Source organism: Hemiscyllium ocellatum, chromosome 19 (genome assembly GCF_020745735.1).
Source record: "Hemiscyllium ocellatum isolate sHemOce1 chromosome 19, sHemOce1.pat.X.cur, whole genome shotgun sequence".
Lineage (NCBI taxonomy): Eukaryota > Metazoa > Chordata > Chondrichthyes > Orectolobiformes > Hemiscylliidae > Hemiscyllium > Hemiscyllium ocellatum.
The window spans coordinates 25,608,596-25,625,267 of record NC_083419.1 but is presented as its reverse complement, the minus strand read 5'-3'; the positions used below and the strand labels follow the sequence as shown (position 1 = coordinate 25,625,267).

Below are 16,672 nucleotides of genomic sequence, written 5' to 3'. Positions count from 1 at the left end.
TATGTATTTTGTACTCCAGTTTGCAAATAAATTATCTGGGTTGAAGTCTGAACCTTGACAGAAATCTGCAACACAAGAGACACAGGAGGGCATTTTGAAATTATATTTATTCATGAGCTAAATGTAGTTATGTCACAAAAGCAGCAAGGCTGGTCCTCAGTAATTTATATTGGGTGAACGTGTGCATTACCCAACAGCTCAACAGATGTCCTTCTTCATCACACAGAGACAAATGTAATAGTTATTAATTCAAATGTCAGAAAACAAGGAAAACTAAAATAGCACGTGCTGACATCATGAAAAGTTAAAAGGAATAGTTCAGTCATGATCATACTTGCAATTCCATGGAATGTCTTATTTGGTCAGGTTAACTTTTCAGCCCCCAAAAAAGTATACTTGCCAGTCAAACACTGGCTGATGTTGCTTAAAGCGATATTTTCTTCAGCGTGTAGATGGAATAACTGACTATGAATACAATGTCCAAATTAGAATGAAAAATAATTTAATGAAAATTGCACCTTGCGAATGGGGGAAGGAAAGAGTAACAATCTTTAATGAGAATAGCACATATTGATATTGTGAACCTGTTGAACAAATGCAAAACAGGCTGTCACACAAATTCAGGCATATAGCACTTAAAAATCTGTACCAGATTCACATTTTAGTAGCCATTTTACTTATACCGAACCATGTATTTTTAACGAGTGAGGATAACGGAAATGTCAACTGCGAATGTTACTTCATATCAATAAAACTAGCACATTCGGTTATATACTGCCAAGTGCATTGTGAGCAGAAACTTCATACCTTAATGTCCAAGTTTTGGCAATACTGAATAGGAATGTTGCATAAACTGAATACATTACTCCCTCTTTTTTTAAAAAAAACCTCCTATGACATTTTCCAATAACTGCTCTGCTTTCAATGTAGGTTTACACAACCAGCAGCTCTTGTCCCTGAACCAGAAAGCTGTGGGGTTTAAACTCCAATGTACGATTCAAATAAATTATTGAATCAGACAAATCAGTCACTAATAGACATGCAGATTTTCAAATGTTTGACCAATTCATCTGATCATTTAACTATTCTGGGTATCGTTTACAAAGTGGCATTCTCCTTGACAAATATTCCTTCTTTAGCCAATATCAATAATGGAGTAACGAGTTAGATATTTACTTAGCTGTGGCATATTGCTCAATGCAAATTATTATCTCATTTATCAACATCACAAAAATAATTGGGGTTAAAGTGATTCATTAGCTGCTAATTATTTTATGACCAATTGATACTATGAAACATTTCTCTGTAAATGCAAGTCCTTGAGTTAAGACTTGAGTTAGTATACAGTATTTGAAGCGATCCAACACTTAAAACTGCTAGCACAATCTCTAAAACAAGAACTCCAGAAAACATCTTAATGCAAATATTAGCTGAAATGTTATAGGTACAGTAACAGAGTGTCTACTTTACTGCAATGTGTTGAATTATACAAGGTGCTAGATTCCCAACTACTAATCCCTCTCAGCTAAAGAGTTGATGACAGTGTGCAGGGAGGCCAGCCACAGGGACCATTGGTCATAATGCAGCCATTTAATGCCCAATTGACTTAATTGTCAGGTGAGACTTTTGTTCCTCAGCCAAAGTCATGTAGTTACAACAAAAACAGAAACTGGAGAAACTCAAAGGTTTGACAACACCTGTGCAATTTCTTTCTACAAATGTTGCCAGAGCTGTTGAGACTCTCCAGCTGTTTCTGTTTTCCAGCATCTACACAAAATAAAACAGTTCTTCGTTTTGTTTTAAAATCAAACAACTCTTCAGCACTTTGGAACAGTGGTGTGTGGCATTGGATCTGAATTTGAATAAATGTTGAATACGTTGCTTTTATGAAGATGGCTGGAGAGGTTCTATCATGGGAAGGTGGTGAAGGGACTAACCATGTGGGGAAAGAGATCTGGGCATTATGGAGGGAGTCTCCTGTTACTACCAACCAGCACAATGAAACCTGCCGGGCTGTATACATTACATAAATATCTTCTTCCACTAGTTAAGTCCTGGTGATGAAACTTTTAAATGGAACTATTACTGACTTCAAACGTCTCAACAGGCTGGCCACCCTTTCTAATTTCTTGACACTGCAATTTGAGAATTTGAATTCATTTCCAACATATCTATTATCAGTGGAAATGACTATAAAGCTGCTTAACTGCTAGCAAAAACTCAACACGCTCACCACAGTATTCTAAAGAAGGAAGCCTATGATTATTATGTGACTCTAGTACTACAAGAGTGAATTATTCTTAACTGCTTACTCAACTAACGTTACAAACAATTCAGTTGCGATCAAATTCTCAGACCAAAGAGGGATAGGCAGTAAATGCTGATAATGAACAAGAACACTTTTTCTCCCACAAGTTATGAATTAATCTTATTCACAAAATTGCCTCGTTAAAGGAGTTGAGGAATTGCAAGATGATTCAATGGGATAAACAAGGCTGATTTTATATGATTTAAAACAGAAAAGGCTGGTTGTGCGACATGTTTACGATTTGTATGATATTATTCCAATGCCAACATCATCTTGAAACACAAGTCAGTTTATATCCACTTTGAAATAATTCAGCTAAGATTCAAATAAATACAGCATTTATACATTCTACTCACAAGACATTGCTATGGATCTATTATTTCATACAATCTGAAACATTAATGTAATGCCAAAATTTTACAGTTTATATATTTATGGACAGTACCCTTAGCTACCAATATGAAGAATATAATGTGCTACCACAGTTATGTTGAATCTATTGAGGCTGTAATTAATATCAAAACTGTGGAGCAGATTTAGAGAAAGCAATACCAAAGGATCTGAACATTTCCACAATAGAATCAATTACTCTTCATAAGTTTTGGTTTGTAGCTCAAGATACATCAGAATGTACTGCTGAATAGAAATTCCTAATTTATTGATCTGGTATCACCATTGAGCCACTACCAGATGTAAAATCCCTCTCTGCCTCAATCCACCGCACCAATATGAATATTTCATTTCTCTGTATCCACCAGCATGCAGGCCTTTCTGTGAAATTGTCTTTTGATATTTATGTATAAGACCATAAGACATAGGAGTGGAAGTAAGGCTATTCGGCCCATCAAGTCCACTCCGCCATTCAATCATGGCTGAGGGGCATTTCAACTCCACTTACCCGCATTCTCCCTGTAGCCCTTAATTCCTTGTGAAATTTATCAATCTCTGCCTTGAAGACACTTAGCGTCCCGGCCTCCATTGCACTCTGCGGCAATGAATTCCACAGGCCCATCACTCTCTGGCTGAAGAAATGTCTCCGCATTTCTGTTCTGAATTTACCCCCTCTAATTCTAAGGCTGTGTCCACGGGTCCTAGTCTCCTCGCCTAACGGAAACAATTTCCTAGCGTCCACCCTTTCCAAGCCATGTATTGTCTTGTAAGATTGATTGGCCAAACAAGTTTGGCAGCAATTTACTTTCAGTCATATGACTGTCAGTGTGAATTGACATGAACAGTTAATCCCATGAATGCAAAGTTTGCAACTATAAACATGGTATGTTATTTTGAATTGTTTTCATGTCTTTCCTTAGACTTTCAATGGGAGAACATATTGGAGGCTGACGGAATTTCAATAAATGTTATTATTCTGCTGTTGATTAGAAAGTGAACCTGATTGAATTAGCATGGCCAATTCCCCAACCTGCACACCTTTGGACTTTGAGAGGAGAACTGAGCACCTGGCAGAAACTCAAGCAGACATGGAGAATGTGCAAACTCCAACAGGTAGTCTCCCAAGGCTAAAATCAAACCCAGGGTCTTGGCACAGTGCTAACATTCCAGAAATTTTCTTCTCTCATTTAGTGGGTAAGTGTACAACTATTTTAGTGATTTATATTAGTTCATATCCAAATTTACAATTTGGTAAATACTAATATTGAAAGAAAATGGGGGTGTAATTAGACATTGATAAAAAGGGCAGACAACTGAGCATCATTTTGATTGCAATTTCTTGATTTACAAATTACAACTGTGACTATGGTTCAAAAAATATTTAATTGGTTGTAAATATTTTTAGGTTGGTCTGAGGTTTGGAAGATAATGGCACGGTGGCTCAGTGGTTAGCACTGCTGCCTCACAACACCATTGTCCCAGGCTCGATTCCAGCCTTGGGCGACTGTCTGAGGAGTTTGCACATTCACCCAGTGTCTGTGTGGGTTTCCTCCGGGTGCTCTGGTTTCCTCCCACAGTCCAAAGATGTGCAGGTTAGGTGAATTGGTCATGCTAAATTGCCCATAGTGCTAGGTGCATTAGTCAGAGGGATATGGGTCTGGGTGGGTTACTCTTCGGAGGGTCGGTGTGGACTGGTTGGGCCGAAGGGCCTGTTTCCGCACTGTAGGGAATCTAATAAATGCCCCTCTCTTGCTTTAATCCATCATATGGAATCGCATGTCTGCAGTGGCAGGGCACCAAAAAGTGTGTTGCTGAATATTTTAATGTGGCCTGACCGCACTCAATGAAGTAAAGTTGGGTGACATGGTGGCTCAGTGGTTAGCACTGCTGCCACACTGCGCCAGGGACCCGCGTTTGATTACAGTCTTGGGTGTTTGCACATTCTTTGTGTCTGCGTGGGTTTCTGCCAGGTGCTCCCTTCTCCTCCCACAGTTCGAAGGTGTGCAGATGAGGTGGATTGGCTATGCTAAATTACCTGTAGCATTTATAAGTGTGCAGGCTAGATGGACATCTGTGCTAAATGCAGAATTACAGGGATAGTGCAGGGGTAACTCGCTCTTCGGAGAGTCAGTGCAGATTCTATGGGCCAAATGGCCTCTTTCTATACTTAGAGATTCTGAGAGTTCCAGTCAGTTTTGTACCACGGCTATCTTTTCCAATTCAATGGCTGGAGCTCACTCAGCCTGAACACGAGTAGGACCATTGTGCATAGATCCCAACCTCCTTCCAACAGGCAATGCATAACATTTTCTACTCCCACCAACAAAAGTACAATCTTACATCTCCAAAGCTACTGAGGTTGGAAATGTTTTCACGAAGTCAACTATTTCCCATTATGAGGCAATTGAGAGAAAGCGAGGTCTCAGTTTTAGACAAAAGGACAAAAATTGTAAAACAGAAATGAGGAGGAATTAATTCTCTCAAATTTTCATTAAAATTCAATACCACAGATGGGGTGGACATTGGGTGACTGAATACATTTAAGATGGAGATAGACAGACATATTTTTAATTTGTAATGGGTTAAAAGGTTATGGGGAGCAGGCAGGAAGATGGCGTTGAGGCCAAGTTGAGATCAGCCAGTATGGTATTAAAGGGTGGTGAAAGCTGAAGAGCCAAAATTGCAAGCTTCTCTTCCTACCTCTTATGTTCTACCAAATAAATTCACAAAAGATCCCAAAAGTAACATAGAGTCAAATATTTGATAATTCAAGTATTAGCATAAGAACTATGGGGCAGAAGAATCACTGAACACAAAAACAAATTAAAAAGTAATTCTGTCTTTGGACAGGCAGTACTTATCAGCAATCCATGAATTCTGCCTGAAGGTGTCACAAACAGTTTCAAATTAAGGTAGCTACTTGACTCTGGTCATATCCTCAAGATTTGAAGCCTCGATTTTGTGTATTTATTTTTCCTTTTTTTTAATCCCTGCTTGACAGCTTAACTCTTATTGAGTTACACTCTATGGAAAGGTGCTCAAATACAGGGGACAACACTTTAAAGTGTGAAATAATTGTAAACTGTAGGTAATGGCACACAATCAAACTTCATTTGAACAGGAGCAGGAATTGGCAACTCTATCACGCAGCTACATTAGAATTTCTCCATTAACAGCTTTTTAAAAAATCCATATTTTTCTTCCCATAACCATTTTCTCCATTGTAATTGTTCAAATCTAAACAGAGTCCTATTCTGAATGATGTCGTGTAACCTCAGATTTCTAATTCTCTATTCACATGTAGTTTTATTTACTCCATATTTCAAACACTACAATTTACCTGGCGGTAAATTATTCATGGCACGATATGCATGGGGATTAATGCATGCAACACCACTGGTAACAGGTCGTGCAATCAATTGGATAGAAATTCAGAGACCGGTTGAACAGGTATGCATCCAAATGTAAAATATATGGGAATAAATTGGTGTCAATGCAATCATGTATCATTATGTACAGCAGCTTGTTAATGGTTACCTTTGGTTTGAAAATTAATACCTTATTCTCAGCTGAATGGGAATATTGGAAGTATATATTAAGGACAGTTAAAAAAATTGCAGTCCATTTTCTATCATCACCAATCACCCAAACCCCCATTTACCTGTACGATTCTTCAGCAAATTTACCTCTGTGTCTCTGAGTAGTTGGTTTCATCCTTTCACTAAGCACCATAGAATGTAGTCAAATTTGATTTCTTAGGACACTGTCGTTCCTCTAAGCTTGAGCCCATGACCCTAAGCTCCTGAATGCGTGGTAATCATGTTTATTTATGACATGTGAATAAATAAATAGCTCCAATGAGCTTTTCCTTCTCCAGCATAAACAGTCCTGGATTTTGAGAATCTCATTCAAAGGTCTTGCACTAGCTGTGAGACAGGTATTAAGTGGCAGTTCTCAGAATTGAGATGCCGAGCACAGTGGGCTATTTTTGCTCATTTTATAGGTGCACAATTTTGTTAATACAATATTACTGGTTTATCGCTGCTTCATACAATATGAATGCAGCAGAGTTTCATAAAATTTTAAAAATGAGATCACTGGAGAGACACGTCTCATTCACAAGCTGCAGATTTTGGTGGAAATCTGCTCCAGAAATTGGTCTGAAGGTGTTGCACAATTCTACACTATTTAAACCTAGCTCTGGCAATTTAGCAGGGCATTCAGCTGTTCCACTGGCTTTGACGATTTGATGACTCAGCATTACTCATGGAATTTTAAGCTGAATAAAAAATTAAATCCATTGCTATTTATGTATTATTGACATGCATATGAAATACAGTAGTATTTAGTGCAATGAAATTCCTGACACAAAGGTTAAGTAAAGAGGTAGGAAGCTGACCCTAATAGAAATGCAGGGAAACAGATGTGAGTACACAAGGAGGGCTACAAGACAGTCTAACAGTTTTCAGAAAATAAAAACATTATTTGTAATAACAGTCCAAAGTTTTATCATAACCTGAAATCAACATACTAAAAACACTATAAAATTTAACCTCAAATTGAGATTTTTAAGAGTAAGTTTGCATTAAACCATTTCACAAATCACATGCAACTATAGTAAGACAATCACCTTTTCCACAAACAATGAAAGACTGACTATTCCTTCAAGCCAAACATATGAATTTCCAATTAAGCATGCTTTAGTAAAGGAAAAGCCAATCAAAATGATTGGGACAAAAACCTTTTTATAACATCAAACAGAACAATTTCTATTTATTGTTGCATTCAAAATAATATATAAAATCACAAAATAAAACAGCAAAGTAGATAGCTGATGCAGGTACATTTTTTCTCGACTCTGCAAAACCATATTTTTAAAAGCATTTGCACAGTCCATGTTTGCTGACACCTTGACAAATGACCATTATCCTTCTCTTCCCAACCTGTGCATGCGCTTTTAGTCAAAAGCCCTTACAGTAGAAGGAATAATATGCTAACTTAATACGCATGAAAGCAGTGATCACAGAAACTCGTTTGTGTTGGCAGTGGACTGAAGCAGAGAGGCCATGAGGGAGGAAGGGAGGTGAGTTGAAAGTTTGGGAGGGGTGTAAGATGGGCATGGGCAAGTGAAAGGGTGCTGGGAATGGGTATATGGAGATAGAGGAGAGGGCAGAAGGGAGAAAATCTTGAGGAAGACTGTTGAGGTCAGTCTAACTCCTGACCCCATCTCCTCACTATCTCGTTCCCACGTAACACTCTTGCTGTGAACTCTCACCAACCAGCCTTCTTTCTCCCTTGTCTCTTCACCCCGAGTCTCCTCCCAACTCTCCCCCTCCCTCTCTCCCCCTCCTCTTGTCCTCTCTCTGGCCCCTTGCCTTCACTCTCTTGTTCCTTGCCCCTGATCATAGCTTTCTTCACTCTCTTTCTCCTCATCTGACTGCCCCCCACCCTCCCCGCCTTCCACCTCTACCTCCTGGCCCACTCTCTTCTCGTCTGCCTCTCCCTCTCTTCCCTTGAAACTCTACCACTTCTCACCCTCTCTCATCTTCCTCCTCATCCCTACCATCCCTTTGTCTGTCTCTCTCCCCTTCTCTCTCCTCTCCCTCCCCTCTCACCCATTCTCTCTCAATTTAAAAGTGGTTATGGAAATATCAAATAAAATGGTGTTGTAAAAAAAAACAGCAGTGCAGATGTCAGGTGCACATTTCTGTGAAGCATTCATTGATGTCAAGTTGAACATAAATATAATTTCTTGACATGACTACCTAGTTAGTTCTCAATTAGTAACTCACAAGTAGAAAAATGAAAATAAAACAATGAAGTGGAGGAATGCAAGATCAGCTAAACTCTTCAGCTGTCATTTTATGGAAGACAGCAAATGGATTAATGCATTTCTTCGTCACTACTTCTAAGTATTCAGTGTGAACACATTTGTCTTACTTTAAGAATCACTGATAGATACTTCTGAGTATATGGATGATATTTTTATCAGCATCTCCACTATAACCACCAAGTACATAATACTGGTCCATCAATGATGAAAGATTTCACCAGTGGTGATGTCCCTATCTTACAGACCTTTTATTTTGCTGCAATTCAGCGTTCACAACACATATCAATGGCAGCCACTGCACTTCAGCTGAAGTGAGTCGAGCTAGAAGGAAATAAGGTAAGGATTCAAATGAAATTGGATACAGTGATATAAATGACAAGGGCAAGGAACCTTCTTGATGAGCTGTCTATCATTTGCACTCCGTATCTTTCAATCAACAGAAAGAAGGTTGGCAATATTGCAATACAGCAGACTGAGTAACCAGTCTCACTTTATCTCGTCATTCAATATGATATGCTCCTCTTGCGTCAAAGAGCATTTGACTATGTATCTAAACATTTTTCACAAAGCTAACTACAACTTGGCTTTTATGATTAGGCACAAGGTTTTAATTTAAAATAAGTAATTGGAAAAATAAAATCTTATATTGTGCATTAGAAAAAGAATAACAATTTTAAAATATGATATCTCTTTAATGCTTCCTTTAGAAATACCATTTGTTTAAGGTTATTTTTATTACAATGCAATCTTCTTCTAGTTAAAAATTGCAAACCAATATGAATGAATTGAAAATCTTGTACACCTCTCTGTCCAAACTCTGCATATTAGGGTGCAATGAAACAGAATCATATTGAAAAAAATTGTAACACTTACTATGACTCTTAATACTTTTGTTCTATTACTTTGCAAAAAACCTTGTGCCATTTCGATCTAAGCTACAATAAGCTTAGCTAAAACTTCACAATCATTTACAACATGATGTACACAGTATCTTGCATTTGATTTATCTACATTTATCGCAAATGATCTATCTGAACATTTTGCATCTCCCACAGCAATTTGTAACAGTCTTCTTAGATGGCAAATAGCCATAAGTAGACCAGGTTTCGTTCTGAACTTGGTGTCTGGAAGATTGATCTTGACAAATCTGAGAATTTAATAAGAAGGACAAAATCTGAGAGCAGCACTGTTTCTTCAAGAAAGACTTTCATTTGGTTGAATTGGTTATCAAGTTAAATATTATTTTCCAACTTTCAACAATAATATATTGAAATAATCTACATCAGGCTAATTTGTCTCGATAGTAATCTAATAATGCTTACATTTATAACAAACTTCAAACATGCTTTATTCTCAAGGATGGTATACTGAGCAGAAATGGAAATTCTGGCTGATTTCCCATCCCTCCCATGGTGGTTAAAACCATCACAAAGCTTAAAGGAAGGGAAAAAAGGATTCATATTCATGCAGACCTGTTCACAACCTCAGGTCACCCTAAAGCATTCCGTGTTTTGTTCTGAAGTTTAATCACTTGATGTAAGATAACATTACAGCCAATTTGCATAAAAGCAAAGACATTCATGATCACAATTTGTTTTGTTAGTTGAGGGAAAAGTTTTGGCCAAGATACAGGAACTACTCTCTTGACACTCTGCCACAAGCTCTTTTACATCCATCTGAGGGGGGAGAAGGGACCTCAGTTTAATGCCTCATTCAATAGACAGCACCTGCAACAATGCAATATTCCCTCAGCACTACACTGAAGTGCCAGGTTAGAGAGTATGTACAAATTCCTACAATGGGGCTTGAATTCATGACTGTCTGACTTGGTTTAAGTGTTACTAACGGTCAACATGACTGGTACGTCAATGTTTACATCCCCTTTATTGGTACATAACTAATTTTCTCTCTCCCTTTGCAACCCCTTTACTTTCGTTATATTTCAATCAAAACATTTTGGACTCCCTTTCTAGTTAACTCCCACTAACCTTTCAAACTTTTCAGTTCCTTTACCTGCTTTTGCATTGGCTCTCTGAATTTCCCATTTTCACTTGATCATCAGATTCTCTGACATCGAGCAGAAGCATTCTTTTATTACTTCATCTTACCCTCCAGCTTTTTTATCATTCAAAGCTCTTTTGCATGCCCAACCCTCCCCTTTTGAGAATGCAGCCTGACAGTGTCGGTGCAGGTTTTCCTGCCAGCCTTACATTCCAATTTACACAAGTTTTTTTCAACGCACTAAAATTTATCCCTCTACCATTTCAATGTTACTCCGGCTTGATCCCACACAATTTATTAGCGATATTTTTTTTCTTTCCCTGCTGACGCTCACTGTCCTTAGCCCATCATATCCTCAGAACCAGATTCAGCAATGTGTCTTTTCTTGGGCCTGAATGTATTAATTAAGAAGATTCCTCTGAACACATTCAAGAAGCTCTTCTCCATCTCTGTTGTCAGTAATACTATATCAGTACTATTAGGATAACTGAACACCTCCATTACTATGAAATTCAACTTTTTGTATCTCTAACTTCCTTGCAAATTTGCACCTTTTTTTCTTCTCCATTAGTTGGCATCCTACAGACTACATCTAGATCTAAGCAAATTAATTTAGTCTTCGATTTCTCCTGCAGCCACCTCATCTTTGGAGAACTGTAATATTGTCATAGAAACCCTATATTGTGGAGCAGGCCATTCAGCCCATCGAGTCCACACCAACCTTCTGACGAGCAGCCCACCCAGACTTACACTCCCCATCCTATAATCCTGTATTTCCCATAGTTAATCCACCTAGCCTGGACACTACAGGCAATTTAGCATGGTCAATCCACCTAACCTGCACATCTTTGGACTGTGGGAGGAAACCAGAGCAACCGGAGGAAACCCATGCAGACACATGGAGAATGTGCAAATTCTACACAGACAATCACCTGAGTCTGGAAGTGAACCAGCGACCATAGTGCTATGAAGCATCAGTGCTAAGCACTGGGCCACCCTTTGTCCTTGAACAATCCTGCCTCCTATGTTTCCTTTGATACCTTTCCCAACATGTGCATCTTTGTTAGTGAAAGATAGATGCTAGATGTGAGAATATGACACAGAACAGACCTTATTGAATGTGGGAACGATATTGGCTTGACTTTGCTTGAAATTTGTAAATAGAATATACATACATAAATTGAAAAGACAATAACCATTTTTCTCAAGTCTGCTCCATCATTCAATAAGGTCATGGCTGATTTGTGTTTCAAATTCCACGTTTCTACCTCTCCCAATTACCTTTGATTCCCTTGCCTAACAAGAATCTACTATCCTCTACCTTCAAAATATTATATGACCCGTCTTCATTGCCTCTGAAGAGAGATTTCCAAAGTCTCACAACCCTCTAACAGAAATAAAAGGGCAAGACCTATTTTTTAAAATAGTGCCCTCTACTAATTTTGGAGTAACTCATGAGAGGCAATCTTTCTACATCCATCTTGTCAAGACCTTGAAAGATCATAAACTTAAATCAAGTCATCCCTCTTCTAACCTCCAGTGGAAAGAAGCTCAGCCTGTTCAACCTCTCTTATGACAACCTACCACATTCCAGCTATCAATCTAGTAAACTTCTGAATGCATTCCACCTTGAAGAGGACCAAAATTGCACACACTATTCAAAATGTTGTCACACCCACGCCCTGTAGAAGTGAAACACAACAGCCTTACATTTGTGTTCAATTCCTCTTCTAATAAGGAATAGCATGCAAGATCAAGGACTTACATCCCTACTGAAGGCTGGGATAATGTACATTGCATGAATAACCAAAGAACCACATATTTCCAATCGAGAAACATACACTGTTTGTCATATAATTAGAGTCACAGAGATATACAGCAGGGAAACAGACCCTTCATTCCAACTCGTCCATGCTGAACAGTTATCCTAAATAAATCTAGTCCCATTTGCCAGCACTTGTCTCATTTCCCCCAAACCCTTCCTATTCATATGCCTAACCAGATGTCTTTGAAACGTTGTAACTGTACCAGCCTCCACCACTTCCTCCGGCAGCTCATTCCATACATGCACCACCCTCTGCGTGAACAACTTGCCTCATAGGTCCCTTTTAAATCTTTCCCCTCTCACCTTAAACTTTTGCCTCTGGTTTTGACACTCCCTACTCTTGGAAAAGACCTTGGCTATTCACCCTACCCATGTCCCTCATAATCCTCTAAAAGGTCACCCCTCAGCCTCTGATGCTCCAGGGAAAAAAGCCCCAGTCGATTCAAGCCTCTCCCTAAAGCTCAAAACCTGCAACCTCATCAAGATTCTTGTAAATCTCTTCTGAACTCTTTCAAGTTTCACACCATCGTTCTTACAGCAGGGAGACGAGAATTGCATGCAGTATTCCAAAAGTGGCCTAATCAATGTCCTGTATAGCCGTAACATGACCTCCCAACTCCTACACTCAATGCACTGACCAATAAAGACAAGCACACCAAATGCCACCTTCACTATCCTATCCATCTGTGACTCCACTTTCAAGGAACTATGAACCTAGACTCCAAGTTCTCTTTGTTCAGCAACACTCCCTATAAGTGTATAAGTCCTGCTAAGATTTGCTTTTCCAAAATGCAGCACCTTAAATTTATCTAAATTAAACTCCATCTGCCACTCCTCAGTCCATTGGTCCATCTGATCAAGATCCATTATACTCTGAGATAAAGTTCTTCACTGTCCACTAAACCTCCAATTTTGGTGTAATCTGCAAACTTACTAACTATACCTCCTATTACATAAATGATTTGGATGTGAAATGACGAAAAGCAGTGGACCCAGCACCGATCCTTGTGGCACATCACTGGTCATGGGCCTCCAGTCAGAAAAGCAACCCTCCACCACAGTACCACCCCACCCCCAACACTCCACCATCTTCTACATTTAAGCCAGTTCTGTACCCAAATACCTAGTTCTCCCTCTATTCCATGTGATTTAATCTTGGGCTAACCAGTCTACCATGAGGAGTAACAATAACTGACCCTTTGGCCAAAACAGATATTGTAAAGCTGTCTGTCAAAATCTGTGTGTGCATTAATGCATACCTCACATTGTATGTGAGGCTATGTAAACTGACAATGCTAGATATTAATGATTGGCTTAGTTGTTTGATGTTTTTGATCCACACTGAGGGCAAAAAAAAGATACAATTGAGTTAATGTGGGTACTTCTGGTGTATTGAATTCTACGCTTTGATGAAAGTAGTCTCTTGAAAGTATGTGCATGGTTATTACATCAACATGGTCAGATGCTGTGGTGAATATCACTAGGAAATTATATATGTCTAAACTCCCAAGTTGAGCACATCTCTTGAAATAAAGATGAATATTCTCACCTATGACATATGATTTTGTTGGACTTGCTGCTGTTGCTGTTGGAGCAGAAGTTGTTGTTGTTGTCTGCGCCGGGCAGTTCGCAGCTTCTCAAATCTTGCTTCCATTTCCTCCAACACCTTGGGCGTGTAACGAACTACCAGTTTAACACTGTTCTGAGCAGCCTTTAGTAATTCAACTGCCTTTTCATGGTGTTCCCCTTCAACACTCTGAAAGAACAAATACATTTTATTCCCTACACTCCAAATCAAAGTCCAGAAAACCTACTTTGTGCCATTGAATAATATTGTAAACTCACAGCTATGATTATTTTAATCAACTTGCATGGAGAGGTTATTATACATATCTGCAAGAGATGGGGCTTGAACACAAATCTTTTGACCAGTGGTAAGGAAAGTTTACAGCTGCATTGTTGGCATTCACAGTTCCACACCCAAGACAATGGTGCAGAGAAAGCACAGGAGGAAGTCGAGGCAAAAGTGATTTCATTTCAGGGATGGCCTGAAGCAAACACATTTGTTCCCAATGGAAAATATATAAATTTCAAATATGTTGGCAGTCCCTTCTAAAAAATAAAACTTTTTTTCAGTCATTTAGCACCAAATTGATATTTAATGTGAAACCAATATAAAACTGAATAAAATTTCATTATGTCATGAAAAACAAATTCTTGACTAAACTCCTGAGCTTTGAGAATAGGAGTGCCAGCAAGTCAACTCAGTATATTATCATGAAATGCACAAAAAAGAAAAAAAACTTATTGCTTTCACTAATTTTTGAAAACTGGTCAAAAACAAAGAAAGGTTTCAAACAAATTAGCATGACGATACAATGCATTCAACAAGAGCTAGCAGGCTAGAACAAAGTTACCATGACTTAAATTCTGGACTAGATTCCTACCATTTGTCATTTTTGGAAAATTGCTCTATGGAGGATTTATTTGGTCTTGGTTCTGGTTCTGTTACACTTTGATACATTTAACATGATACGCTTGGAAAGGGATTGTGTACTCTACTTTTGGAATTTTAAAGCAAGCTATTAGGCCTTGGATTGCAGGGGGACCGATGGGTCATAATAATATTCACAACTTTTCACTTTAATATCAACATGGTCACTGACCTGTAACACTTTGTTATATGTTAAATGCCAGCTATTATTTTTGTTCCAATTAATAATACTGAATTTCTAGTTAAATCAGCAAGTTGCTCATGATATATTCAGCCTTATGTTTGTCTTTCTTAATTTTAAATTAAATAAATGTTAAGCTTTTGCAACAAACAGTAGATAATAAAAATTCTCGTTGGAGAACTGATAAACAGAACTCCACAGATGACTATGTTCAGCCCTTCTTTCACAGTACTCCAAAATGATAGATCTTTCTTGTAATATAAAATTGGATGAATTAAATGGAATAGTGATGTAAGTAGTACAAAATAGACTGATCACTTTGAAATTATTCCAAAAAAACCACATGACTCAAGTGTAAATGTCCACTTTAACTGAACGAGGTCATTGACTTACCACTCCATTGACAGACAATAATTGATCACCACGCTTTAAGCCCCCATGTCTATCGGCAACACCTCCAGGGATAATACGAGAGATGTAGATTGGTGAATTTTGTTCCTTTCCACCCATTACATTAAAACCAAGACCTTCTTCAGTTTTTGGCAATTCCACAACCCGGGGGTGAGAATGACCTTCACTTGCAGCAAAAGCAGCAACAGTGGCCTGAAAGAAAAAAAGAAATTCTGAAACTCAGTTCCACAGAAACAAAATCAAATATTGACTTTTCCTATAACACACAACCTACATCTTTATTTTCATCTCTGTACATTGTTTCAAAAATGTTAACTGATAGCAATGGTCAATACTTCTAAAATCAGCCTGTGATAAGTTCAACATTTTTGTCTTGAAATGACAATAAAATATTTGTCTTTTTTTTACTAGAAAGTTCTGAAACAATAGAAGTCAAAACATGTGTCAACTTTCATAGGCTGTAAAACCGACTTGAGACCTCACCTCAGTTATCTGAGACTCAGGCTTTTCACTCATCTAATTTCCATGTTGCAAACGCATAAAGTTACACAGTGAGGAAACTTGGTTTTGGGACAGTGGGTAGATATTTACCAACCAGACTGTTTAGAGATGTTATGGCACACATCTGGAGCAAGTCAGGCTTGAACCCAAGCCTACGCATTCCAGACACATGGACAGTACCACTGCACTTCAATAGCCCTTTGAATAATATTGATTCTAGCTGCTGCTCAATCAAAAAATGTGCTTTCAGTTGCCGGTAAATGTGTAAGCTGACAAATAAATTAATTATGCCTTAAACGACTGAGCGAGAAAGGCCTTTGTTATAGAGTCATACAGCATAGAAACAGACCCTTTGATCCAACCAGTCCATGCTGACCATCATCGCAAATTATATTTGTCTCAGTTGTCTGCACTTGGCCCATATCCCTCTAAACATTTCTTATTCATGAATTATCTACATATCTTTTAAACACTGTAACTGTACCTGCATCCATCACTTCCTCTGGAAGTTCATTTCACACAATTTCTCACATTTCACTCAAAAAAAAAAGCTCCCAATGTCTTTTTTATATCTTTCTCCTCTCATCTTAAAAATATTCCTGATAGTCTTGAAATCTGAGAGAAAATCTAAGTTCTAAGTGAACTTCAGTATCTCCATATTGCAAGAGCTAAACATGATACAATTCCAAAGGCCAGGAGGTGTCATTAGCATGGGCCCAGTCTTTACA

At 38.3% G+C, this 16,672-nt stretch overlaps 1 protein-coding gene across 2 annotated transcripts in view; it reads right to left on the bottom strand.

Moving 5' to 3' along the window:
- Nucleotides 1–9,185: 9,185 nt before the first annotated feature.
- The window catches only part of lin7a (lin-7 homolog A (C. elegans)), a 68,000-nt gene continuing 60,513 nt past the window's right edge, over nucleotides 9,186–16,672 (bottom strand). For both annotated transcript variants that reach the window (XM_060839306.1, XM_060839305.1), the window contains exons 4-6: nucleotides 15,426–15,635; nucleotides 13,907–14,113; nucleotides 9,186–9,678 (exon numbers count right to left, since the gene is read on the bottom strand). In XM_060839306.1, coding sequence (XP_060695289.1) covers nucleotides 13,907–14,113; nucleotides 15,426–15,635 — 417 coding nt within the window. In that variant the 3' untranslated portion in view covers nucleotides 9,186–9,678. The remainder of the gene's footprint in view (nucleotides 9,679–13,906; nucleotides 14,114–15,425; nucleotides 15,636–16,672) is intronic.